The 27,758-nt window shown below is 35.2% G+C and overlaps 1 protein-coding gene across 4 annotated transcripts in view; it reads right to left on the reverse strand.

Moving 5' to 3' along the window:
- Nucleotides 1–10,278: 10,278 nt before the first annotated feature.
- NEDD1 (NEDD1 gamma-tubulin ring complex targeting factor) overlaps nt 10,279–27,758 on the reverse strand; it is a 63,669-nt gene continuing 46,189 nt past the window's right edge. For 2 of the 4 annotated variants that reach the window (XM_031940414.1, XM_012550572.3), the window contains exons 10-15: nt 24,289–24,336; nt 23,840–24,069; nt 21,762–21,918; nt 17,511–17,667; nt 13,599–13,665; nt 10,279–13,127 (exon numbers count right to left, since the gene is read on the reverse strand). In XM_031940414.1, coding sequence (XP_031796274.1) covers nt 13,023–13,127; nt 13,599–13,665; nt 17,511–17,667; nt 21,762–21,918; nt 23,840–24,069; nt 24,289–24,336 — 764 coding nt within the window. In that variant the 3' untranslated portion in view covers nt 10,279–13,022. Of the gene's footprint in view, nt 13,128–13,598; nt 13,666–17,510; nt 17,668–20,288; nt 20,848–21,761; nt 21,919–23,839; nt 24,070–24,288; nt 24,337–27,758 lie in introns of those variants that run through there. The other 2 variants (XM_031940415.1, XM_031940413.1) reach the window with 2 other exon arrangements.

A 27,758-nucleotide genomic window follows, 5' to 3' on the forward strand; every position in this document is an offset into this window, starting at 1 on the left:
TGGCAAGTATAAATATAATGCAAGAAATCAATAAATAAAGATGATAAATAAAAATGTCTTCTAGTTCCCCAAAGGTACAAAATATGTAACAGGTGCCTAGTGACAGAATAAGTATTCCAAAGAGGGGGAAAGCATTTCATTCTTTTGAATGAGAAGATAAACATAATGGATTTTTGACAGTTTAATTTTTTTTATATATATAATGGGCTTGATGTCAAATTTCACTTTAACAGAAACAGCGCCCTCAGAAAAGCTGCTGTGAGGAAATTGCCATCCTCAACCATTCTGGCAATTTTATTCCTGCACACAAATCCCACCTGTTATGGGAAATTCTAATCAGATATAGTTAGAGAACATGTGGCTACAGGAAAAAAATACACATCTTCTCTGTCATCCTCTTTGCCACTGGAGACAGTCCAAAAATGCTTTTGGTGAGCCTATAGAAGGTGAATATACAATTTTAATCATTTTATTTAAGGGAATTATTTTATTCTCCTATGTAATGGGTGCAAGAACATTAAATATAAAAGAATAATAGCAGGGTAGGGATTTGTTGTAGGATTAATTCTACCAGTCAACAATAATAATGATGATGACGATAAAGATAGTAATTTAAAACTTGCAAAGCACTTTACACACATTATTTTATTAGGATCTCATGATGGACCTATGTAGTAGATACTACAGGTCTCACTCCATTTTACTAATAACAACATGAGTTCAGAGAAGCTAATTGACTAACCCTTAGTCACAAAGCCAGTACATTTCTATCAGAAGTGAGATCTGAACTCAGATTTTATAATTCCAGGTATTGCCCACTATCCAAAATAGTACCTCTTAAAATAAGACATTTAATTTCATAAGAACAAATATACTTGAATGTTTCTTGGATTCATAAGGCAATAATTTGGAGTCTTGAGGACCAGGAACTCTGAGTTAGGGACTCAAGGCAGCTGCAATAATCAGAATAAGTAACTCGGACATTTGACTTGGGACCAAGTCGTATGGCCACTCCAGTGAAATTAGAAGAACCTTCAGATAACAGCCCTCAGCAAAGTGCCTTACATGCCATGGTTACTTAATAAAAGCTTATTGAATGAAGCTGAGCTGAACTGAATTTTAGGACCTGTCCTGCCTGAGGTTCATTGTGAACCACAGTTTGCCAATGACATTCAGAATTCCACATTTATAGAACAATTTAAGAAAAGGACTACAAACCCTTCTTGTATTATATAGTATTTGGAAAGATGTTCTATTTGGTTGTCTTGTTAGTTGGAGAAATATATACCAGATTCATGTTTATTTGAGGTAATTATTTATGCATTGATTTTTATAAAGTGCTTTCTAGTACAGAGAAGACCACTAAGTCGGGATTTACATGTGTCAAACATATTTTCTTCCACAACAGGAATGGTAGTCTCATCAATAGCACAGTACTGACATTGAAGCATGTATGAGTTTGTAAAACACTTATTATAATGCCTGACAAATAACAAGTACTACATAATGATTCATTATTATTATTGTTGTTTTGTGGTTGTTATGGAATTTTCAATTTGGTCTCCTATCAAGTCAAGTTAATGAGTTAAGTGCTTACTCTGTTGCCAGGTACTGGGTTAAGAGCTGGAAATAGAAATATAAATGAAAAAATAACCCCAAGTATAAGGGTCAAAAAATGGGATGTAACTTTGAGCTGTTGGCATTCTGCTTGACTTTAGTTGGTTGGAATACAGAAGCTCTGAATTATCAGCTTGACTTTTTGAGGACAGGTTTTAGCCACAGACTAATTTAACAGATAACATGTCCAGTAAAAACGGTATCTCTAGGTATACCCACTGTCCTCAGAGAGGGTATGTCCATCTGTGGGGAAAGTAATGTTTGTTTAATACTCTACTATGCAAAGCCAGCTTCCTGAAGAAACTGAGAAAATAGTAGATTAGCTTTTCTGATTATAACTTTTTTTTCCCAAAAGAGAAAAGATGGAAATGTGGTACCAAATCCAAGCCCCTTAGTAATAATTGTGAATGGAGTGTATACCTTGGTTCATGTGTTTAAAGGCCCTATATTTCTGGTCAAAATTCACAAATGGGATATCATCAGAGCTCAAGAAACATTGTGGTGTAGAACAGACATATCAGATACATTGACAGAAGACTAAAATGTAGTTGGGAAATATTTAACAAAAATAAATATAAATACAATAGAATGGAGATAATGTTAATCTGTGGGTTTTCTAAATCAACATGTGCCCCCCTTGCTCTTTGAGTTTGATACCACTAATATAGTGGACTCTAGCAGCACAGGATTCTCATCGAGGGATCATAGGTCTATAACTGGAAAGGACCTTTGGGGCCAGGAAATCCAAACCCTATGCATCACAGATAAGGAAATGAACCCAGAGTCTCTACGATCTGCCCAGTCACACAGATAGTAACTGTGCCAGAACTCACTGAGTCCTCTAGAGAGCTTCAAATCCAGCCATATCTCCATTGTCCAACACTGTTCAACCTGTGGAAGACTACACACCATCCATTGATAGGAATAGTTCCTGTGTCACACCTGGACCACTTCTTGAATGTGTTATAGCAGGAGTCTGTGCTAAAGAAAGTCAAATTTGGTGATTCCACGATGTAGTTTTACTTTATCCAGAGATCATTCTAAAGCAAAAACTTTAAAAGGTACATTAGGTGTTTTCTTTTTTTTAATCACTACACTACAATGAACTTTTAAAAGTTTTCAATTAGTTCAGGTGGACAGTGATTGAAAGAAAAACTAGTATCAACTACAAGATGTATAGATCAAGGAGTAAATAAACAGGGACAAGAGCTGGCTTTCCTCCTACCCCACCCCTACCCCCAGGACTGTTGTAGTTGCTTCTGGCAAAGTTTATAGAGTCGTGGTGCTCAGAGCAAACAGCCCGAGGTGGCTCTGGGCAAACCATCTTCTTCCTTCAGACAGGACCCACCCTTGTGTGGACAGGTTGTTTAGAACTTCCAGTTGTGATTCCAGTAATGGTTCCTCAAACATCTCCCTTGGCTGCAGTCAGACTTTTGTGGAAAGAGGATGACGTTTTGTTATGGTTTTCTGTATAATTCTGAAATTATTCCTTTCCAAGGCAAAGAAGCTAAGAGCTGTCCCAGATCAAAGAGGAAACATAAGGGCAGGCCCTGCAGGTAATGAAGCTATGCCTAACCTGGGATTTCTTGATTCTGTCAAGGGATGAAGAGATGTATGAGATGGGGTGTGGTGGGGAGAACTGGATTTGCTCAGAAGTCCTTTTGCATTTTAGGGTTAGGGTAAAAGGCCCTCTCTGAGCCTCAGTACCTTCATCTATAAAATGGAGGGGGCTGGACTAAACGGCCTCAGAGATCCCATCCATCTCTAGAACAAAGAACTTGTTACATCCTTAAACTCCAGCTATCATATTTATAAAATGAGGGGGCTAGATGAGATGGCCATTACAATGACTTTCACTCTGAATCTATGACCTAAATGAAGATTCTGGAGCTTGGGAATCTTAGGATTCTAGGCTTCTTCTCAAATGAAACTTAACTTTTTTTTTTTTAAACTCTCACAATTCATTTAATCATTCATTCATTAATTCACTTTCTTATACAATTAATTTTTTTATTTATTGCATAGTTACGTAGTACAGTGAAAAGAGTGCTAGGCCTGGAGTGAGGAAGATATCTTCCCAATTTCAAATCTAACCTTGACCCTGGGCAAGTCACCCAGTATTGCCCGAGTTTACTCATCTATAAAATGAGCTGAAGAAGGAAATGGCAAATCACTCCAGTATCTTTGCCACACAAATGGAGTCAGACAAAACCAAAATGACTGAACAAGAAGTTCTTTATTGTTTCCAGCAATGAAACTAAGGTAAGTTTTTCCTTTACAGAAAAGAAACCAATTTTATACTAGCTTATTACAAAACAGAAAAAAAATAGCCCATTATCAAACACAATGCAGCTTAAATTCTGAAATTAGGGAAATACAAATCTACAATAGCACTTGGATGTTTGCAAGTGAATAGGAAAAATGAGGCAATGTCCAACATGATTATAAAAAATACATTTAAATGTCATTGTGACTATGTTCTGTCGGCACATATGGGGGAAAGGAGGATACTAACTGTGAGAACATAGCCTGTGAGATAGCATTAATAAATGTGGAAAATAAAAGTTCATTTTGAAGAAAGGTTTTCCTCAGAAAAAACAGGCTGCATTCCAATGTGGTTTAATCTTTAGTATTTTCCAGCTTTGACCCTTTCGATACCATGGATATAAATTAACTTGAGCTTTAGGTCAGCCTGAATTTTTCCTTATTAGAACAAACAAACAAACCAAAAAGAAAAACAAAATAAATTTTAAAATGAAGATCTAAATAGCTATACTCACCCATAAACTCACCATCTTCTTATCACTACAGCAAGCTGTTAGAGTTGACAAAACTGAATTAAGGTGTCTTCTCCATCATGTTGCTATTTAACCAAAGTAATCAATCACTTCAGTTTTCTGGGAATTCATGAAGGAATTTCAGTTGCCTATTGGTGTCTGCTAGAAGTTTAGGGGTGGACATGGGAGGGGTGGGTGAAGGAATTACACCTTACAATCCATCAGCAGCCCACAAAGAAAAGGCTAAACTTCCCAAAAAACTGGTGTCTACATTAAGTTCACATTAATTCAAGGTTTATTTTGTTGTTCACCTTCTCTGAAATCTGAAAGATTGTGGTGAATAAGAGGAGACACGCTACATCACAGGACTAGAGAAGGGCCAAAGTCCTTATTTTCAACAGAAAGAAAAGAACAGGCCAGTGAACTTGAACTTCAGTTACTGGAAAATTCTAGCTTGAATGGTTAGTAAACATTTAGAAAAAGTTAACTGATTAAAAAGAACAGAATGATTCCATTAAGAACAGATCCTTGAATTAGAGCCCCAGAATCAGAGGTATGTGATAAATAAAGAGTATTGATTGGCTAAGATGACAGGAAAAAATAATGATGATTGTTGGAGGGGATGTGGGAAAACTGGGACATTGATTCATTGTTGGTGGAGTTGTGAACGAATCCAACCATTTTGGAGAGTAGTTTGGAACTATGCTCAAAAAGTTATCAAACTGTGCATACCCTTTGATCCAGCAGTGTTACTACTGGGATTATATCCCAAAGAGATTATAAAGAAGGGAAAGGGACCTGTATGTGCACGAATGTTTGTGGCAGCCCTTTTTGTAGTGGCTAGAAACTGGAAACTGAATGGATGTCCATCAGTTGGAGAATGGCTGAATAAATTGTGGTATATGAAAATTATGGAATATTACTGTTCTGTAAGAAATGACCAACAGGATGATTTCAGAAAGGCCTGGAGAGACTTACACGAACTGATGCTGAGTGAAATGAGCAGGACCAGGAGATCATTATATACTTCAACAACAATACTAGAATGACCAGTTCTGATGGATCAGGCCATCCTCAGCAACAAGATCAACCAAATCATTTCTAATGGAGCAGTAATGAACTGAACTAGCTATACCCAGAAAAAGAACTCTGGGAGATGACTAAAAACCATTACATTGAATTCCCAATCCCTATATTTATGCACACCTGCATTTTTGATTTCCTTCACAAGCTAATTGTACAATAATTCAGAGTCTGATTCTTTTTGTACAGCAAAATAATGTTTTGGTCATGTATACTTATTGTGTATCTAAGTTATATTTTAATATATTTAACATCTACTGGTCATCCTGCCATTTAGGGGAGGGGGTGGGGGGGATAAGAGGTGAAAAATTGGAACAAGAGGTTTGGCAATTGTTAATGCTGTAAAGTTACCCATGTATCTATCCTGTAAATAAAAGGCTATTAAATAAAAAAAAAAGAAAAAAAGAAAAAAAAAATAAAGAGTATTCCTACATTTTGGCAAAGCATATGATAAAGTTTCATGATATTCTTGTCAAAAAATGGAGGATCATGGCATAATGAGACAGATCATATTTAGGTGAACAATGATTAGATTAGAAAAGACTTCAAAATGGTTCACTGTCAACTAGGCAAGAGGTCTCCAGTGGAGCACCCTGGGGATCTGCACTTGGCTCAATACAATTTTACATATTTATCAAAGACTTGACTAAATTTTTAGGGCATGTGTATTAGATTTGGAGAAAACACAAAAGATGGGAAAGTCAGCTAATATCCTATATATCCAAAAAGATCTTTACAGGTTAGATTACTGTGCTTAATCTAACAAGATGCTATACAGTAGGGATAAATGGAAAGTCTTGTACTTGGTTTCAAAACAGCAACTTAAAAAAATTGGAGAAAGCATGATTGGGAAAAAAAAAAATTTGGAATTCAAAATTTAAAAAAAAAGAAAGTTATAAGATTGATATTACATATAATTGAAGAAAAATTATTAAAATTTCATCTAAAAAAAGAAGTGGTAGAAAGAAGGGAGAAGAGGAGAGGAAGGGAGGAAGTGATCATCCAGGACAATGGCCAGGACAGTGAAGGCCCTTAAGATCAAAGCATGTGGTTTGGCTAAAGGAAATGAAGATGCTTACAGTAAAGAAGAATTAGGGGACACAATGCTCAACCTCAAGTTCTGGGAAGGGCTATCACAACATGGGAAGACCACCCGATTTGTTCTGCTTGGCTTCAGCAGACAAAATAGGGAGCTTCAGAAATGCCTGTTTCAGGTCAATGCAACAACACAACCATTTTCTGGCAGATCTAATTTTTAGAAGGGGGAAGAAGTTGCATTAATGAAGTGCTTACAATGCACAGAAGAAACCTTAAGCAGGTTCAGAAGGACAGAACAAAACTGGACCAATTGTTCATAAAGAGATCTATAGTTTCATAAAAGAACTTCATTTATGAAAATGATTGTTTGTGGATTATCAAGTTCAAGATTAAACCAAGCAATAAGATATACTACTGCCTGCATCTAAGACTTAAAGCCAATGATCCTCATTTACATTCTACAGATTCTACAACCTCTCCTTCTCCATCACTTTTTACCCCCAATTTAACATTTTACACACAGTGATCAAAGTTTTATCTTTTTAACTTAGTCGTGCCATTTCTAAAATAATTAAACATGGCTATCTGTCTCTATACCTGGCAACTAACAGCCTTTTCCTGTAGTACTCTCTTTGTGGCAGTGGGGAAGCGCACAACTAGCTCAAGGCTTTCAACAGTTAGTTCAATGACACTATGAGGAGTTCTCAGAAAAAGACCAAGGGAGAGCCTCTCACCTTAAGGTAGAAGAGGAAGGTTGGGACTGACTTTTGTCTATGGCTGCCACTGACATACGGGGGATTTTGCCCTTTAAAACCTGGCCTTCCAAAGAATCGGAAATTGAGGGAATGCCCATCATTTGGGGAATGGCTGAACTAGCTGTATGTATGAATGGAATGAAATGGAATACTATTGTATGGTAGGAAATGATGAGTAGATAGATTCAGAAAAACTTGGAAAGATTAATACTGAGTGAAGTGAGCAGAACTAGGGCACTGTACATAATAACAGCAATACTGTGTGATGATCAGCTATGACACATTTAGCTCTTCTTAGCAATACGATGATCCAAGACAATTCCAAATTTCTTGTGATAGAAATTTGACATCTGCATTCAGAAATCTTATTTTCACTTATTTTATTTTTTTGTTTGTTTGGTTTTTTCTTTCTTGTGGTTTTTCCTTTTTGTTTAGGAAAAAAACAAAAAGACAAAAAAAATCTGGCTTTCTAGAATCCTGTGAGGAGGCAATAGAGTTGAATGTGAGTGCCCCTAAAACTTTATTAATCAAAAACGCCCTTCATATGGCTGGATAGGAAGCAATATTTCCATCTCAAGTAAAAACTCAGGCATTCACCTACTTGTCATATGTTGAATATAGCAAACTACAACTAAGGTGACCATAACAAAATGACATATCAGTAATAGGAGGAGATCATAGGCTCTTTGCTTGAAAACTAGAAGTAATCTCAAAGACCATTTAAAACTTCATACCTTCCAAATCAGGAAATTGAGGTCAGGATCATTAACAGACATGACCAAGACATGATGGCAACCTAGGTATACACCTACAATATCAACCTTCTATCTGCCAATGAAATTGCACTGAATAGCAGCTTCAGGCGGAATACCTTATTGCCACATCAAGTGCACCTTGAATGTAATTCTTTGGCAAGGTTTTTTGAAACAAGCTGTTAACAAGCTACATCTATGGCATCTTTAAAATACATTTTCCCTAAGACCAGATCATGGGACTCATCCTAATTCCATGTCATGTACACAGAAGGGTTTTTTTATGATTACTGATGAAAATAAAGAATTATAGCTGCAAGAGCACTTGCCAATTGATTATTTCTTATTTCTACTGACTAAAAAATTGTTCTCTGAACATCAATTCAATTCAATTCTAAGAAGTATGGAATTAGACAGTTTTGCTCTCATAATTTATTGGGAGGAAAAAAAAAAAACTGGGACTAGGAAACAAGACCTTAATCTCTCAGCACCTCAATCTCCTTTTCTGTATAAAGGGGAGGTTGGGCCAGACCATCCAAAAGGTGTCTTTTAGTTCTATATCATATGATCCTGTAATTACCTGCTCTGACAAAGACAGAAGTTAATTTACAAATACAAACAGCCACTGAAATCTTTCTTTACCTAAAGTTGGGTGTTTTCAAGATATAATACTTCTATTACTGGGGTATTTTTTCAGGAAAAGTGGTTACTCACGCTTTGTTCTTAAAAAAAAAAAAGTATTCAACATTTTACAAAGCAGTAGAAAACTTATGTTTTAAAGAATATTTTCAGTTTTTCTTCTAACTACTCTAAAACAAAATATAAAAACTAGAAAAGAAACTTCTCAACCCCCCACTCCCACCAATACCTCAACCAACAAGTTCATTCTGAAACTAATAAGGAAATCATAGTTATCCTATAATCTTATTTCATTTTCTTGTATTTAAGTATCTAATAATAAAGCATAGAAATGTGACAATAATCTCTAAGATCAATACTATACTTCTTAAACTACCTTCATAGCCTAATATTTAGAGATGTGTGGGAAAGTGCCATCTAAAATAGTCTAGTAGTATGGCAGAAACTAGGCATTGACCCACACCCAATACCCTATAAAGATAAGGTCAAATTTTTGATGTAGACATAGTGATATTAAAAAACAAATTAGAAGAACAAAATATAGTTTACCTCTCAGATCTGTGGAGAAGGAATGAATTTGTGGCCAAAGAAGAAATGGAAATCATTATCGAACAAAAAAAAGATAATTTTTATTACGTTAAATTGAAAACATTTTTACATTCAAAGGTTCTGAAAAAGGCCCCATTTCTAAAATTATATAGAGAGAATTGACTCAAATTTATAATTCAAGCCACTCTCCAACTGATAAATGGTCAAAGAATATGAACAGAAAATTTTCAGATGAAGAAATGGAAGCTATTTCTAGTTATATGCAAAGGTGCCCGAAATCACTTTTTATCAGAGAAATGCAAACTAAGATACAATTTGGAACTATGCCCAAAGAGTTATCAAACTGTGCATAACCTTTGATCCAGCAGTGTTACTCCTGGGCTTATATCCCAAGGAGCCCTTAAAGGAGGGAAAGGGACCCACATGTGCAAAAATGTTTGTGGCAGCCCTCTTTGTAGTGACAAGAAATTGGAAACTTAGTGGCTGCCCATCAGTTGGAGAATGGCTGAATAAATTATGGTATATGAATGTTATGGAATATTATTGTTCTATAAGAAATGATCAGCAGGATGATTTCAGAGAGGCCTGGAGAGACTTACATGAATTGATGTTAAGTGACGTGAGCAGAATCAGGAGATCGTGGTACACAGCAACAGCAAGATTATATGATGATCAATTCTGATGGACATGGCACTTCTCAACAATGAGACGATTCAGACCAGTTTCAATGACCTTGTGATGAAGAGAGTCATCTACTCAGAGAAAGAGGACTATGGGAACTGAGTGTGGACCACAATATAACATTTTCACTTTTTGTTGTTTGCTTGCATTTTTTTTTCTTTCTCATTTTTTTCCCTTTTTGATTTGATTTTTCTTGTGCAGCAAGATAATTGTATAAATATATATGCATATATTGGACTAACATATATTTTTACCAAGTTTAACATATATTCGATTACTTGCTATCTAGGGAAGGGGTGGGGATAAGGGGGGGGGGGAATTGGAACACAAGGTTTTGCAAAAGTTCATGTTGAAAAATTATCCATGCATATCTTTTAAAAACTAAAAAGCTTTAATTAAAAAATATACTCTAGTAATTTACAATCATAACAATAATAATGATAACAGCAGCATATATATAGACTACCTACTTATATGCTAAGCGCTCTACAAATAATTATCTCAGTTGATCCTCACAACAACTCTGGGAAATTGATATAATTATCATCCCCATTTTCTAGTTGAGGAAACTGAAGCATATGGAGGGGAAGTGACTGACCCAGGTCACACATGTCAGAGAACAGATTTGAATTCAGAGCTTTGGGACTCCAGGCCCAGTGCTCTTTTGCACTGTGGCACCCTCTGATAGCCTTCACCATACAGAACACTGTCCAGATGAGGGAAAGAAAATACCCAGACTCTACGATAAATAAGGGACTGAGTCAACTTAACTTTTCTGGCCCTTTTCCCTTATGTATAAAAGGGCATCGCCCTTACCAAGCAACAAGGATGTAAGACTCTAGATAAATGTGCACCAAGTTAACAGCAGGTTTCCATTCAATATCTATGCACCCACTGGGCATTTAAAACATCATGCAGATTTGGAAGACTGTGACTAAAATATTTTTGCAATGTGTAGTAATATACAATATGCTAATTTTTAAGTTTTCCTTACCTGTCTGAAAGATTACTTTAGTAAAATATTGCAGCAGGTAGTAAAACCATTTTTGTGGCTAAAAGTCACTGTATTAACATCCTTTTTGTTCTTTAATATTTAAAAATCATACTGAGAAAACGAACAATACTGTATTCCTTAATTTTATTTATAGTTATTAGTACAATTTACATTTATTAAATATTTGTCACTTAAAATTTCATCTGTCATATCGTTAAACTATTGCTCACTAGTTATGTTCATGTTATTTTTTTGGGTGCCTTTCATTTTCATCTCAGTTTTAAAAAAATCTAAAAGGAAACTACCTATCAGATATATATAATTTACAATCTTTGGAACAAAGAAGTGATGCAATTACAAATCTCATTTATACTGATGATATTGTAGTTTGAACAGCCTAGAAATCCATCTATACCAATGTTAAAAATATATGCATTTGTTTGGCATTGAACACTGCCAAAGATTTCTGCTGCAAAGTCAGTAAAAAAAAAAAAAAAAAAAAAACTCTACACACATATAAACTGCTGAAAAATGATACAGAAATAATTTTAAAAATAAACCCTTTTATATTTGGAGTAAAATATAGAAAACTTTACTGCAAATTTGTATATTCATTATATGTATGACTTCATTCTAGTTATTTGAATTTTTCTTATTTAGAAAATTGATATTTTCAATGTTATGATTTTATAATTTGTACTTGTCATTATACTTCAAATGCAACTTAAACATTAATAAAAACCTGAATCATTTGGGCATGTAATCAAATAGTTCTAAGGTACTTCTAAAAGTTATTTGATAGTAATATAAAACTTTTAGCAGCTACCAGACAAGCTGAATAATACTGTATTTCTTTTAACTTCCTCCCATGCTGTTTGTCATCACTTAGTTCTTCTGAAATTATTTAATGAAGAGTAGTCTTTAAGTGCCTCTGCATGGGTGTATATATGTGTCGTGCCCATGCGGGCATAAGTGTGGGTGTGTCTGTCTGTGTGTTTCACCAAAAGGATGTACATTTGAATGTAATCAAAGAAAGAACAAATAAAGAAATGAGAACTCTATATTTTGTTAAATTTTTTCATAGATTTAGTGTTTCCTGAATAAGAAACACTGTGTTGCCTTTTCTTTAGTCTAACTAAAATTTCATCTTGTACAAAAATATATTGAGAATTTTTTAGTTTGTCTCATCCTTAGAGTAAATTAGGTTGTTTCAGTAGAATGTAAACTCCTTGAGGACAGGCAGAAGCTATTATTTCCAATTGCCTTTTGTGTCACTTGCAAACTAGCACAGTACCCAGTACACATTCAGTGTTTAATAAAGTCTCGCCTACTGTTGTTACAAAGACATCTAAGTAGTAGTCACCAATGAAGTCTCCACTGATTACAGGTCTAATCATGTTCACTGAACCTTCATAAAATAATTCAGCACATTAACTCCTGTGATGCCAATAAAGAAAGGAAGATTTTATAAAACTCTCAAATAGCTCATTTATCGAAGTAACTTGACCTATAAAAACCAATAGCAGAAGTTATTAAGTACAACACTCTTACAATAAATGCAATAGTTTTAATATGAAATCCCAAAATTTTAATTTTTCACAACAGAGAGAATAATAAATAATGGTCATGTTCTGCTTTGGCCTAGTAATGAACTAATCACTAATCAATTCTGTATTTTATAAACTAATCGCTTAACAATTTCAACTGTCATATTAAAACGAATTTTAGAAAAAGCAGGACATCCCAAATGTCTAAGTTTGAGCAGACAAAAAATTAGAAGGCAATTTGTTAATCAAAAATAGAACTGTGAGAAACCTACATAAAATATCATTTTCTGCAAATTTTTTTTCTTATGAAAAGAGGCACTTAGTGTATACAATTGAAGTTTCAGTGGAATAAACATCCTATGAACTTTCCTATTTTGCAAAAGGCATTTTTTACAGTTTCATCACAAAAATACAATTTTTTTAGAGCAGTCAATTGAAATATAGTGGTGATCGACAATCTACAGTTTAAGTAAAAAAAAAAAAAAAGACTCACAACTCTTCAGAAATCATGAAAACAATACTGAGTCAGAATATTTCTGTGCTGCCAAGGCCATTCCAAATGACAAAACCAACATTTCCAAGTATAGCTTTTAAAAATTGGTCCGAAGTTTTTTGTTCTCTTCTCGTAGTCTTTCAATTTCAGCTACTAAACTTTCATTGACTGAGTACCTTTCAAGTAAGGAATGCATTTCATTCTAGAGGGGAACAAAATCAATAGTGAAAATTGATTTGATAATCTGCACTTTGAGTTGATAATTTTTCCTATCATGATTCCCTTTCTTTCAAATGGATAACATGAGTTCTTCTGTATTCAAGTTATCCTTTGTACATTGCGTTAAAAGAAATGCAATTGAAACTGTTGAGTTTCCTATAAATTTAGGAGCTTTTAAGGCATATTCTTCTAAAAGGATGAATGTGTAAAAACAAGAAAAACAAAACAAAACAACAAACATTTAACTATGTTCGCATATTCATTTCTTTAAACAATTCAAAAAATGTAACTGGTCAATTTAAAAATCAGTTATTTAATCTCCCATTACTCCTTAGATAATTGAGCAACTAGATCGAACAGTTAAGTAAAAAATAATTGTAGATTCCCTTTTGATAGACTTGTTAACTTTCCAGCTTCTCAGAGTACATTTTTATACAACATTTGCAGTACATACCAATTGCATATGGAACTGTTTAATCATCTCCACTTGCAAATTTACAATGTCACGATGACATGCTTCCCTAGGAGAACAAGAAGAACATAACACAGGAAAGTCAATTCATTATATCTTAAAAAGTTATCTACCAACCAACTTCTTGTCTTCATGCCATTTTTAATGGTACCCACTTTAGTTCAAAGCCATTTCAGTATATTGATTCCTACAGGATTGTCAACAAGCTGGGTCAAAAAAATATGTATGATCTCTGCTGTAAATGGGGAGTGGGAGTAATTAGTAGAAGAAATTTTTTTGGAAGTATTCTACAAAGCAGAATTTAGACTTCTCTGTAATGGAGTTAAGTTGTTTGTCCTTATATTACTGTTCTGTAAGAAATGACCAACAGGATGATTTCAGAAAGGCCTGGAGAGACTTACACGAACTGATGCTGAGTGAAATGAGCAGGACTAGGAGATCATTATATACTTCAACAACAATACTATATGATGACCAGTTCTGATGGACCAGGCCATCCTCAGCAACGAGATCAACCAAATCATTTCTAATGGAGCAGTAATGAACTGAACTAGCTATGCCCAGAAAAAGAACTCTGGGAGATGACTAAAAACCATTACATTGAATTCCCAATCCCTATATTTATGCACACCTGCATTTTTGATTTCCTTCACAAGCTAATTGTACAATATTTCAGAGTCTGATTCTTTTTGTACAGCAAAATAATGTTTTGGTCATGTATACTTATTGTGTATCTAAGTTATATTTTAATATATTTAACCATCTACTGGTCATCGCCATCTAGGGGAGGGGGTGGGGGGGTAAGAGGTGAAAAATTGGAACAAGAGGTTTGGTAATTGTTAATGCTGTAAAGTTACCCATGTATATATCCTGTAAATAAAAGGCTATTAAATTAAAAAAAAAAAAAAAAGTTGTTTGTCCTTTATTCTCAAAGAGGACCAAAATGATAAATTCTATACATGCCTAACTAACTACAGACCAAGTGGCCCATGTTCAGATAATAAACAGGAACTCATCTAATTTGGCCTGTTTATCACTACATTTTAGAGACACATTTCATATGGATTCATTTAACAAATACTTGTAGAGTATCTATTAAATACAAGGCAATGTATGGAAGTACTAAGCTAAGCCAATACAAATAAGAGGCTCTAATCTCTACCTTCAAGAGGCTTGGTTGAAATCATGTGCATGTGCAGATGTATGTATGAATATATATCCATGTGAAAGAGAGGGGAGAGAAGAGAGAGAGACAAAGGAGGAGGAAGGGAGAGAGGGAGAGAGAGAGAAAGAGGGAGGGAGGTAGAGAGAGGGGGGGGGAGAGAGAAAGGGGGAGAGAGAGGGAGGGAAAGAAGGAGGGATGAAAGAGGGAGAGGGAGGGAGGGAGGGAGAGAGAGAGGGAGAAAGAGAGGTGAAGAGAAAGAGGTAGAGGGAGGGAGGGAAAAAGAGGGAGAGAGGGAAAGAGAGGGAGAGGGAAGGAGAAAGAGGGAGAGAGAGAGTTCTGACTTGCTCATCTGCTTTCTGTCTCTCATCTCAAAAGCCAGGCATATAGAGAAGAACCTGCCAAGAGTTAGCTGAAAACCACCCTTTCCGCTCTTACCACTAGAACCTCAGTAAAACATTTACATTTTACATTCCTCTCAGGGCAAAACCTCAAACTGCAACTTTCCCCTACAGATGCCAGCCTTCCCCACATCCCAAAACTTGCCTCTTCTGCCTACAACAAATTAACACCTAGCTCTAAGAAATGGGAAGAGTAAATTGGTTCAAAAAATATTATGACTGCAGAGATACTTTTGTTGGGTAAAAATTAAAATAATTATTTTCAATTATACTTACTTATATTTAATTTCCATGCAGCATACCAACAATAAATATCATTAAATGTGGGTCAGATTAACTACTTTAAATTATTGAATTTGAATAAGTTGAAATCTTCATAGTTTATTTTTCAAATAACAGGGCTGCCCATTCACAATCATTAAAAAAGGTGAAAGCAGGAGGATAAAACTGAGGGAGGCTCAGGAAAATGGATTTCCATATCAAATTAATTTGGTTAAATTATTTTGTGGGCAGAAGAATAAAAGAAAATGCCATCAACCAAACAACTGAAGACAACAACTATGATGGAATGAACTAAAAGTTGGATATCTGCTAAGTATATTAAAAATATATAATCTACAACTGAGAAGTTGTCAAAGTTCATCCAAGCTAAGTCTCAATTATGTCAAGGGTTCTCAGATGTTCTAACTGCACAGATACATTCCCATCACCACTGTCCCTGGCACCTCATGATTTTAGAGAATGTCATGACAATCACTTGTCTTAAGAGCATCAGCTTCAGGAAATCCAGGACTAGAGATGACCTCTAAGGGTCCTCCATTACCAATAAAATGTACCCAGTACAAAATGAATATCACTTTTCTCTTGCCCGAGGAGGGATGAGTAGCTGAGGGAGGGAAGGGAGAAGAATAAACATTTAGCTATCCATGCAAAGAAAAACATTACTATGAATAAGTTTTTTCTTTATAAAAAATTAATTATGACCAACAACTACGAATATTGTTAGCCTCAGAAATTTACATTCAAACAAAAACTAAACTGTAGGCTGACCAATCAATAAATATTTGGTGACACAAAGACAAGAAGTGGTTTTTGTCTCTCAGTATCTAAGCGCACACAATGCCAGGCACTCTTCATAAAGGCTTTTTGACTAACTATAAAATAGTCCCTGTCCTCAAAAAGCTTACATCCTATCATGTGAGGAAAATGTATATATATATGAAATACATTCAAAATAAATATAAAGTCACATTTTTTTTAAGGAGGAGGGTAGGGAAAGCCATACATAGCAGCTAGGAGGAATCAGAAAATATTTCATGTAAAAGTACTCACTTACGTAGAGCTTTTAAGAAAAGAAGAAGTCTCCAAACAGTGATGGAGGCTTCCCTGGCCCCAGGGACAAAAATTACAAAATCAAGATAGCCTTTCCTATTTATCTAGCTCTCACAACTTCCTGGCTATTGAAATATCACCTACCCCCTCCTCTCCTCTGTGGAAACATTTAAAATCTATAGACCTTTCATCATTTTCCTTTAGGATGCTCACATATCCAGTATAAGCTTTCTTATTATGACTCTTAAAACAATACATCTCAACAGACGACTACTAGAGCTCTACAAATACCTTGCCAATGTTAATCCATCATGAACTTTGAGAGCTGTTAAAAAGCTGTGTAAGATTAAAAAAAAAAAAAAAAAAAAGGCAACCAACTCATTAATTAAACAGTTTCAAATGCTAGAGAAAAGACATTGAGAAGGTTGTAGAACCACATCTAACAAATTACTTTCTAAACTTTCCAGTAGTATGAGAAAAAAAATGAAAATTAAATGCTTGGGAAAGAAAAATTAGGGACCCCACCAAATTACAAACACATGTGTACTATTCACAGGATGCAAATCTCATAATTGTTTTTGAAAATGTATTTCTCTACTGTATAATAAATGGTATATTTGAGAGACAATCTACAAGTCTTATATTTAAGGAACCTTGTATTATTTTTCCAATTTTGCCAACTTAATTTTGTTACAAAAACATCCAAACCAACAGCCTAACTGCCAAAATGCAGCGGCTAAGTAGTCCACTAGCTGTACTGAATGAATGAGCTTCTTACTGCATGATAATCAGTAAATGCAAAAAAGGCTGAGGTCAATGTGATAAACTACTCCATGTCTGCTAAAGTCTTACTGAAAAATCACATTCAAATTTTTCACTTCAGGACTCAAAGCAGAAACTTCAAAGTACTAGTCACTGCATTTTAATTATAATTTACTTGTGCAATTAACAAGAAAACAACAAGTCAAGAATAGGGAAAATAATTTTATTAGATAATACCTAAAGTCATCCAGTGTGTCCTGTATCATGTTCTGGATAAAATGGATTTGAACAGATGTCAGCGGTATATTTGATCTGTTGCTTCCAATGGTATCTGCTATTTTTTCTGAAAGTGAATTGGCAACTCCAGAAGTGACAGAAGATGTTAACTTTGGATCTAAAATAGACCAAAACACAATCAGATATTAAAAAATATATATATATTTGGCAAATACATACTTGAAAAACTAGAGAAAAAACTAAGTTTTATGACATTTAGGAAGGAAAATGTTTCTAAAATAGATCCCAGGAACTTTCTATTATATTACTTCTAGCAGTCATTTATCTATATTTATAAATTGCCAACTGAATAATGTGATAATACATGACAAGGGGATTTATCTTAAAATTTCTATGAACCATTTATCTATCTTACATCAAACAAACATAACAAGTTGGTTATAGTTCAGCCACAAGAGAATATATGTGTGTGAAGATAAGTAAATATAGCTAGGAGAAAAATGGGCTAAAATGCTTTTAAAATTATTAGACCAACACCCAGAAAGAGGATGAATAAAAGTCAAAATACACAAGAACATCATATTTAGTCATAGTAAATAATTTATTGCTAAGGGACAACTGAATGTTTAGCTAACATTTTTCCTGACGTCTTTAAATGTGATTAAGTTATACATTTTTTGGTTCATGGATTTAAATGTCAAAATTTCCCCTTCTCAGAAAACTATATTACAGATAAATATGTGGAATGGTTCTAAGAATCATTCCATAAATTGTTGTAAAGCCATCTAATAAGCCATCTAATCATAAACAACATCTGGTAGCTAAAATTCTTATAGCTAAATCCTTCTAAGGATTCAAGTCAGATTCATGTTATATATGACACACACTGTAGCATCCTGGGCTGGAACTGACCTTTGACATGATCTAATCAAACTCTTATCCACACAAGAATCTTCTCTGTGACAAATAATAGGTGATCAGCAATAATAGGTGATTTCATAAAGCAGCTTAATCCATTTTAAATAGTCCTAATTTTTAGAGAAGTTTTTGTTTATTTACTGAGTTCAATTTACCTCCCTAAAATTATTGGTTCTTGAGCCATAAAAAGTAAATTTTACTTTTTAAACAACTTAATAAGTCAGTCAACCACATTTATCAGCTATTCCTATGTTTTCAGACTACTATTACTGCACTCCAAGTTTTCCCTTTTCTAGACTCAATGTTTCCACTTCAAAAATTCATCTGAATGGGAAGTCCATCTATAACATCTCCAATGACTAACAAATCAACCCCTACTTGAAAACCTTGAGTGAAGAGAAATCCAATCAATACCTCTTTTTCTGTTTGAGTTTGGCTATTGCCAATTGTTAGAAAGTTTAACTCTATCATCAAAAAACTCTTCAATTCCTATACATTATCAGTTTTGCCTTCTGTCAAACAATAAACAGAACCTTTTCCACAGGACAACCCTTTAATTACTTGAAGGCATTTTTCATTTCCTCTCTTAACTTGGAGCACCGAAAGTGTAACATTACCAAACCATTCTATTGATCCTTTTGTGACATGATTGCTACCTCTCACCATCCTAGAAGCACATCTCTAAACTTATCAATGTCCTTTCCTAAAATGTGGCACTTAGAATGGTACACAATGCTCCCGATGTGTTCTGACCTTGTAAGAAAAAAGAATTATCCTGCCCTTCATTGTGGCCACCATGCCATTTAAGAAGTTGCCAAACCATGTGCTGTCATACATTGAGATTACAATCCAATAAACATCCTAATTTGCTTCTACACAAACTGGTTCATAGCAATACCTCCCACTTGTACAGGAAATTCTTCAATTCCAAGGGAAAGACTTATCCCTAATAAATTTCATTAGAGTACATTGTTAAGTTCTTTTTGGAACCTGAATATCTCACACATTTTAATGATCCCTCCCCTCCTTGAATTGTGTTATCTGCAAATCTGCTATTTCTGACAGTTTTCAAGTTCCCCATAAAAATGCTGACCAGTATAGGGTCAGGACAGGTCCTTAGAGCATTCTGCTAGAGACCTGCCTGCAGGCCAAAAGCCTAATAATGACTACTGTGGGGTTGGTAATTCTATACTGTTGAGAATACTATACTGTTGTCTGGTCTATATTTTTTCACATTATTCTCAAGGATGGCATTGGAGAATATCAAATGGTTACCTGAAAGATAGGTGTACCCAAGTTACAGTATTTCTCTGATCTATTAGACGAGTAATACTATCAAGAGAGGAAATGACATTATTCTGGTATGGCCTTAATGAAGAATTGTGGGATTTTAGGAATTAAAAAAAAAACTTTCCTTTATAAATGTTTCAGTCAAAATCGGGGTGCTTAATCTTTTGTGTCATGGACACATCCACTAGGATGCTTGGGGTATAATGGTTATCAGCTCTTGCAGCAGGAAAATTTGTTCCTGGCTTAACGAGTCTAAGCTCTGGCCTCTGTGGAAAGAGCTTGCCAATCTATTCCTTAAGGTCCAAGGGTTGGCTGTTGGGGTTTTTTCATCCCTTGCTTGCCCATGCCATTCTTTCACCTTCATAGGACTACAGATCAAGAACTAGAAGGGACCACGGAAAACCCTTAGTGCAATTCTCTGATTTTATGATCAACGTTCCCAAGGCTCAGGATTGTGAAGCATCTCGCTCAAAGTCTCATGGGACTAAGTGTCAAAGTACGATCTGAATTCAGGTGCTGATGCCAGACCCCTGTTCTTCCCACTGCCCCACATCATTCCCTCCCAGCCTCTCACAGCCTTGAATCCCCAGAGTCTGTTTCTTCTGTCTTCCCTTAAATAATTTCTCCCACTGATGTTACAACTGGTCACTAATGTGCCCAAAGATGGCTTTGAGCAAACACTACTTCCCTCTGTAACCTTCACAAACCATTCATTTAGCAAAAAATCACTAAATAACTTATTTGGGACCAAATACCTTCCTTGTTTCAACATTCTATTTCTCTGAGATAAATTTATATTAAGCAGCTATGTGCTCTTCTCATCCAGGCAAGCAGGCAGATCAATAGATAAGGGGACATATAGAATCAGCTGAAATACTGACAGAAATTGAAATACTGTCTTATCCATTTACTAGGTGACCCTGGGCGAAGTCCCTCAGCCTCGATTTTCTCATGTGTAAAATGGGAATGATAAAGAGTCTCTGCCTCACAGGACTGTTATGAGAATCGCATGTGATAACTACAGCACTCCTCAAACATTGCTCACCCTGACGATGACCAGCATCCTGCCTGGCTTGGCCTCTGAGCCCCTCTCCCAGGGCTCTCTTGCTTGTCCCACTCTGTCCTCCTCCTGGAGAAGATAAATGAAAACTGGGGATGCCCAGCTTTGCCTCTTCTGTCATTTGTTAATATTTAGCCATTATTCCCAAAAGGGAACCTCTTCCTTCCTTGATCTGACTACCCTGAAAAGGCCCTTTTGGGGCCTTCGTGTCTTTCACAAGTGTTGGATCATTCCAGTCCTTGGCTTTCCCGAGCCTGTCCTTGCAGCCATGTTCCTCACTGCCTTCCTGTGTCCCTCTAAAATCTGAGTCCACAGGAGAATCCCCCATGCAGCCATGTCTCTTTGGAGTCTTGTCTTTTCTTACCCATTAGTCTCCTATTGGAATTTGATATTTTGATTGCATGGAACTTTTAATAATTTGATCATTAGCTATTTCTGATAATAAACCTTAAACCATCCATCCTTTTTTCTTTTGCAGTCACTGGTGGTGGTGATACCAATCACTTTTGCTGCTTTTCCTACAGTCTAAGGTACATGTCTCATGATGGCCAGCATTCCCTTCCATTCATGATTATAAACTCCAAGATTACAAGAGTTACATAGTCAAGCTACATCTGAATCACATCTGGAAAAAGACTCAAGTGCATTGGAATCACCATACAGAAGTTGATTGCTGGAAAATGGAATGAAATAATAGTCATATTTCCTGATTCATCAATAGTAATTTCTTTTCATATTCTTCCAAAAACTGAAAACAAAGTCCCCTTTGACATATGTACTAAACCTAAATACATACTTGTGAAATATTTAAATGTTTATTTTTTAAAAGAGAGAATATGAAAAAGCCTAACTACTATACATCCTACACCTCTTTTCCACACTCAGTGATCTTTATTTATTTATACTTTTAAAATTAAATTTCTAAAACTTTTGAATCTGTGTAAACATAAAAAAGACATCAATAAGCAGCTTTATGCACTTACTAGCTATGGTAGTTCCATTGATTGGGAATTCATGTGTCAAATGGCCTTGAATTTCTCTCTCTGGCCTTTCTGTTTTCTCAGGACTTCTTGCTGCATTGGGTGCTGGAGAGGTATTCAGATTTCCAGATTCAGCACCAGAGGAGATGAACTTGGCAAGCTTCAAATTTACAATAAAAATCAATTTTAGCAATATTATTTGTAGCATCCAATTTTTAAAAAACATATACTAACCTTTTTAAAATTTATATTATTTTAACCTATATTAACAGATTTTTGTCTACTCTGGAGAAGTAGGAGAGAAGTAAAAAAAAGTCAAAAGAAAAGTAGTATTTGGGCCAATTATCAAGATAAATCTTAATAAAATGTTAGAACACAGACTTTCTCAACAAATACAAAGACAGACTGTTTTTGACAGCCCAATAAAGAAAAATTCAGTCATCCTGAACATTTATTACTAAATATCACTTTCAATAGAAATACAATCTGACAAAACAGGATTCCTTGTAAGAATAAAGGTGTACATTTGACTAGTCTCATAAATATCTAGATGTTAAAGCAATTCAAGTGGCATTTTCATTCTTCTTGAACAACTTATATATTGACTGCTTCCCTCCTTTCAGGAGAGAAGTGGTAGAGTACAGGTATAGAAGGTTACATATTCTATCCATGGAAGTCCCTAAAAGTAAAAATGAAGTATTACTCCATGTTCTCAGTAATCAACTGAACTGGAGTATAAGGGGTATATTTGTTAGTTTTGTTATTGTTAGAAGGAATTTATTATGGTGGGCCTTATTGAAATCACTATTGGAAAATAGGGTATAAAAAGTTATTTATTATATATGTAATACATATTATATTATAAAATATCTTAATAGTAATTTGAGACTATCAAGGTGCTTTTTATATGAATAAAAAAATCATATTCTACTGTGTGACTATTTAACTATAACTCATTGGCTTTTCCATATAATGTTTACTAGTTCCACCTCTGATGAAGAAGCAAATTCTTGTAGAAAATAAAATGGTTTTTAAAGTCAAGTAAAATAGAATCTAATTTTAGTACCACTGATTTGCTATATACCTTAGGCTAAATTATTTAAGTGAATTGGTATTTCATGTTCCAATGGATATAAATTCCAATGAATGTGTATGAAGAATTATCTGATATTCAGTTATAAAGCATTTTGTTTTTAAAGGAATTTAAAAAAAAATTAGTCAATCTGAAAGTTGTAAGGTGTTACCTTCAGAGTTGTTTTAATTTGCACCTCTCTAATCAATAGTGATTGAGCATTTTTTTTTATATGAATATAAATACCTTTGAATTCTCTGAAAACTTTTCATATCCTCTGACTACTTATCAATTGCGGAATGACCTGTATTCTTATAATTTTGATTCAGTTCTCTATATATTTTAGAAATGAAGCCTTTGTTTATATAAAATCTTTTTAATTTAATGTAATCAAAATTTTGAATTTCATAATGTTCTCTATATCTTGTTTGATCCTAAATTCTTCCCTTAGCCATAGTTCTGACAGATAAACTATTCCATGTTCTCCTAATGTGCTTATGCTATAACTCTTTATGTGTAAATTGTGTACCCATTTTGACCTTATCTTGATACATGATGTGAGATGATAGTCAATACCTAGTTTCTGCCATACTGTTTTCCAGTTTTCCTAGCAGTTTTTGTCAAATAATGAGTTTTTATACCAAAAGTTACGTAGTGGAGGCAGCTCTGAATTTCTTAACATTCTATTGGTGGTGCGTAAGTTCTGTCAGATTTTTACAAAGCACAAGAAACTTGGAGATGGACTCAAAGATAGACTATATGCTTTCCAGCTGAGAGTTAGCCTTGCTAACTCAGCACCAGAGATGGACCAGGAGGTGGTGAATCATTTTGGTCAAAGAAATTCACGAAGACTAAAGATGCAAAAAAGGTCTTAACCTGCATCAAAGGACCATTAGCCAAAACTATAAAATAGATGTGGTTAAGTATTGAAATGCACTATGCTTACTGTTTATAAAAAGAGACCCCTTCCTGCCCCCCAAAAAACAAAAACAAAAACAAAAACACCAACCTGATGGAAATTCTCCTGCAAAGATACCTGTTTTAAGGGTTCCTTTGATTCCTGTTTTCCTAGCTGCATCTTCTTACTCTCAGTTGTGGCATCTTGGCTTTCATTCTCTTCTGTAAGTGGGAAGTCCATAGAGACATGAAGAGAGCTAACATGTGATACTGGTGTGTTTGTATTTGATGGTTGTTTTCTTGCTGGAAACATCGCATTTAATTGTGGGAGAAAGTCTATGCCTGAAAAGAAAGGAAAAAGATTTCTTTTGTACACAATAGCTATGTACTATAATCTATACTCCATTCCATAAAAGACTGGTTAAGAAACAAATTATAAAAAATAAGAAAGAAAATAATTGACTTCACATGTCATATTTATATATGACATCTTTAATATAAATCTCTCATAAAAGTCCTCACTATTGAGGTGGGGGAAAAAAGTATTGCAAAAGTTCCTACCATCTCCTCGGGCAATTGAGTCCTCACTTGCCTTGTGGACAGCAGCATCTATAAAAATTATACAGTAAAGAAAAAAAATGAAAATAAAATCAAAGCTTCGTTCCCATCTATTCATCAGGAAGCCTCTTAAGGGGAACAAAAAAGAAAATTAACAGAAGACAAGGAAAGGATTAGTGTTGACACTTTCCCTCTTCAATTCTTCAAGCAGTAGCTAAGCTACAAGATAATACCTAAAAAGAAATCCCAAATCCAAACAAAACTTGACCATGCCTGCTCAGTTTCTTCCATAATCAATAATTTATTTTATCATAGATCAGACTCATTTACCAGGCTATCCAAATAAAACTCCCTTTGGAACAAAGAACATTTAAGTAAAAGTGAACTTACTCTATGCAACTCTGTCAGTATATGAATCATTCCCTACTTTTCTCAATGTGCATTTCTTCTTTTCTACATGAAGGTTCATTTAAATAGGGCATTTAAAAGATGGATCTTAAAGGTCAGGAGAAATGTGTTCTAATCCTGACTCATTACACACCCACGAGTAACCTGGGAAAGTCATGGCTTCTTTATACCTCAGTTTCACCCTCCCCATAAAATGGGAATAATGATACTTAGCCTGCCTATTTCAAATAGTTATGGAAAGACCAAGAAAAATTATGAGTGAAAATATTTCAAAATTCATTTTAAAAAATTATACAAGTACAAAAAATATTTTTTTATTTTTAAATTAAATTTCATTTTATTTCCAAACAAAGATCTGCCTTTTCTCATCCTCTTACCTCTGAAACAAAAACCACTATTTACAAACACGTATAGTCAAACAAAACAAATTCCTTTATTGTTCAGGTCCAAAAATATGTTTCTCAGTCTGCATTTCAGTCTACTACCTAAGCAGTACATTTTACTCAGACTGTAAATTATTATTTTAAACAATATGATGTTCACTGTGGGTCCCTACCCTGCCTGGTCCCTTTCTTTGAGTTAAGGAAACTTGCTGTCTTTTTCTTCTTTTTTTCCCCAGACTCGATGACTTCTCTTTAACATGTACTGTGTAGGATGTGAGCAGTCTCCCGCCTCCCATCTGCCAAACTATCTCCCTTCTCCACAGTCAAAACTCAATTCAAACAAATTGGATGGCTGAGTTGAAACACAGGGAATATGAAGAAACAAGTGAAATAAGGCTTCAAAGGAGTACGGTTAGTTTATAGAAAAATTTGAAAGTTACAATATTGGTTTTCTTTGTTAGGCAATGGGTAGCCACTGAAGGTTAACAGGGAGATAATATCATGAGTTCTGTGAAATTATGAACATCAATTTGGTAGCAAGTGAGTACATCCAATCTAGTAATCCTTTCATTCAATTCTAATTGAATCACGGTGTATTAAACCTCTTTTCTCAAGTCATCACATTTGCTACCATGGTCACCTCTCTCTAAATAGAAAATCTATTTTACTGAAAAGACTGAAGTCATCCACTGTAAACTCACTAATCTTCAATCACCAAAACCTGCAGTTTCTTGTTAAGTCCTCATCCATTATCTCCTATGGATGAGGCAGCCCCTCCCTATTTGAGGAAGCTAACCCTTCAATCCTTGTATCCTTGATCTGGCCCCCTCCTGTAGCACCAACATTCCCTCTCTAATTTTCAGTGTCTCCTTCTCTAATCTACATCTTGTAAATATGGTCAAGTCTTATCTCATAAACTAGCATTTTATATATTCTCTCTTCCTATTAATGGGTAAACTTCCAGGAAGAATAGGGTAACACTCAGTACCTTGACTTTTCTCAATATTCTGATAGCTTTAAATATCCCATCTATAGACAGCTACCAAATCTATTTATCCCTTTTTTTTTTTTTTGACTGAGGCAATTGGGGTTAAGTGACTTGCCCAGGGTCACACAGCCAGGAAGTGTTAAGTGTCTGAGACCAGATTTGAACACAGGTCTTTCTGACTTCAGAGGTGGTGCTCTATGCACCTAGCTGCTCTTATTTATCCATTTTTAATCTTTCCTGAGTACATACCCAAATGTTTAGATAGCTCTACCTAGTAATATTATACTGACATGTCAAAATATCTGACTGAATTTTTATCTCATTATGAGGGGGAAAAAAAAAAACAACCTTTTTTTCTTCCCAACTTCTGAATTTCTACTACTGGTGATTTCCAAATTACCCAAGCTTAAAACTTCACCTCAAAACCTTAACTTCTTCCTTTTTTCTTCTGAACCACATCCAATAAATCTTAATTGACTCTACTTCCTTTTGTTGTTGCTGTTATTCTCAGGACTAATTTAAGTGAGCTATAAAACTGTCAAATAACTTTTGAGACTCAAGATCCAACTATGGAACAATCCTTGTTAACAAAGCCCTTGGTCACTAGCGAGAGAGAAGACAGCATTTCTAATCCAGCTGCTGGGTTGCTTGAGTGCCACATTACATTGTCTTGGCCCAGACTACAAATGAAGGTCTTGTTGTTTAAGGGCACCGTCAAAGAAGTGAGCATTTGTTTGTTCTTCTGTACAGCAAGACAAGTTAAGTCAGTTTCCCCAGAGTGGCTGGCACAGAGCAGCTCCCTTCTGCTTAGAGAAATATCCCTTTCTCCTCTAGATATGCAGCTTAGAGCTGAGCTTATCTACAAGCTGAAAGGCCTGTACTCATCTCAACATCTCATCCACAAAGAGGGCCTCAGGATGATGATCTGCAAAGGGTCCCCTTCCCATCAGTGATAAAAAGAATTCTGAGTGAAATATATTTCACTCTGTAGCTAAAAAGATTGAAGTCTCTGAACTGCTCATCTGACATAGCAACTGTAGCTTTGAAGTCTGGGACTCGCATTTCATGCTGATAGCAATCAGTGCACAAAATTTAGACTCTAACCCTAATGTCTAACTCCACCACCTGGGGAGGGAAGCAAGTGGAAACTCCAATGCTACTTCTGAAATTCTCACACCTGCCCTCTCCTCTCACTTCTTTTCTGTCACGCCCACAAAATCATTTGCCTATTTCAGGCCTTTATCATTTAATGTTGAACTATGTAACAGGTCTCCACCTATGATCTCTTACCCTTCCATACCACGTAACTGCCCAAAAAAATTTTCTGAAAAGTGAAAATCTTAGCAGGACATTCCCCCAAGAAGGAAACTTCTGTGAGTTCCTTCTTCCAAAGGTAAACCCCTCTTCAAGTTGGCTTTTAGGTCCTTTACTAAACAGCTCCAATCTACTTTTCCAACCACTTGACAACTTTCTTCCCTCTTCCCCCTCTCTCCCCTCCCCATACTGTGGAGTATGTAAATACTCCACATTCCAGAAATACTGATTACTCATGGTTCTTTCAGGTTCTTTTACTCCTATGTCTATGTGCAAATGACTCTCATGTCTGGAACACACTGGCCATCCTCTTACTTTTTTTTTTTAATAGCCTCCAAATTGTTCTCCACTTCTCAACTCTCTCTATATTCCATATGCTA

The sequence above is a fragment of the Sarcophilus harrisii genome, chromosome 5, assembly GCF_902635505.1.
Source record: "Sarcophilus harrisii chromosome 5, mSarHar1.11, whole genome shotgun sequence".
NCBI classification, from domain to species: domain Eukaryota; kingdom Metazoa; phylum Chordata; class Mammalia; order Dasyuromorphia; family Dasyuridae; genus Sarcophilus; species Sarcophilus harrisii.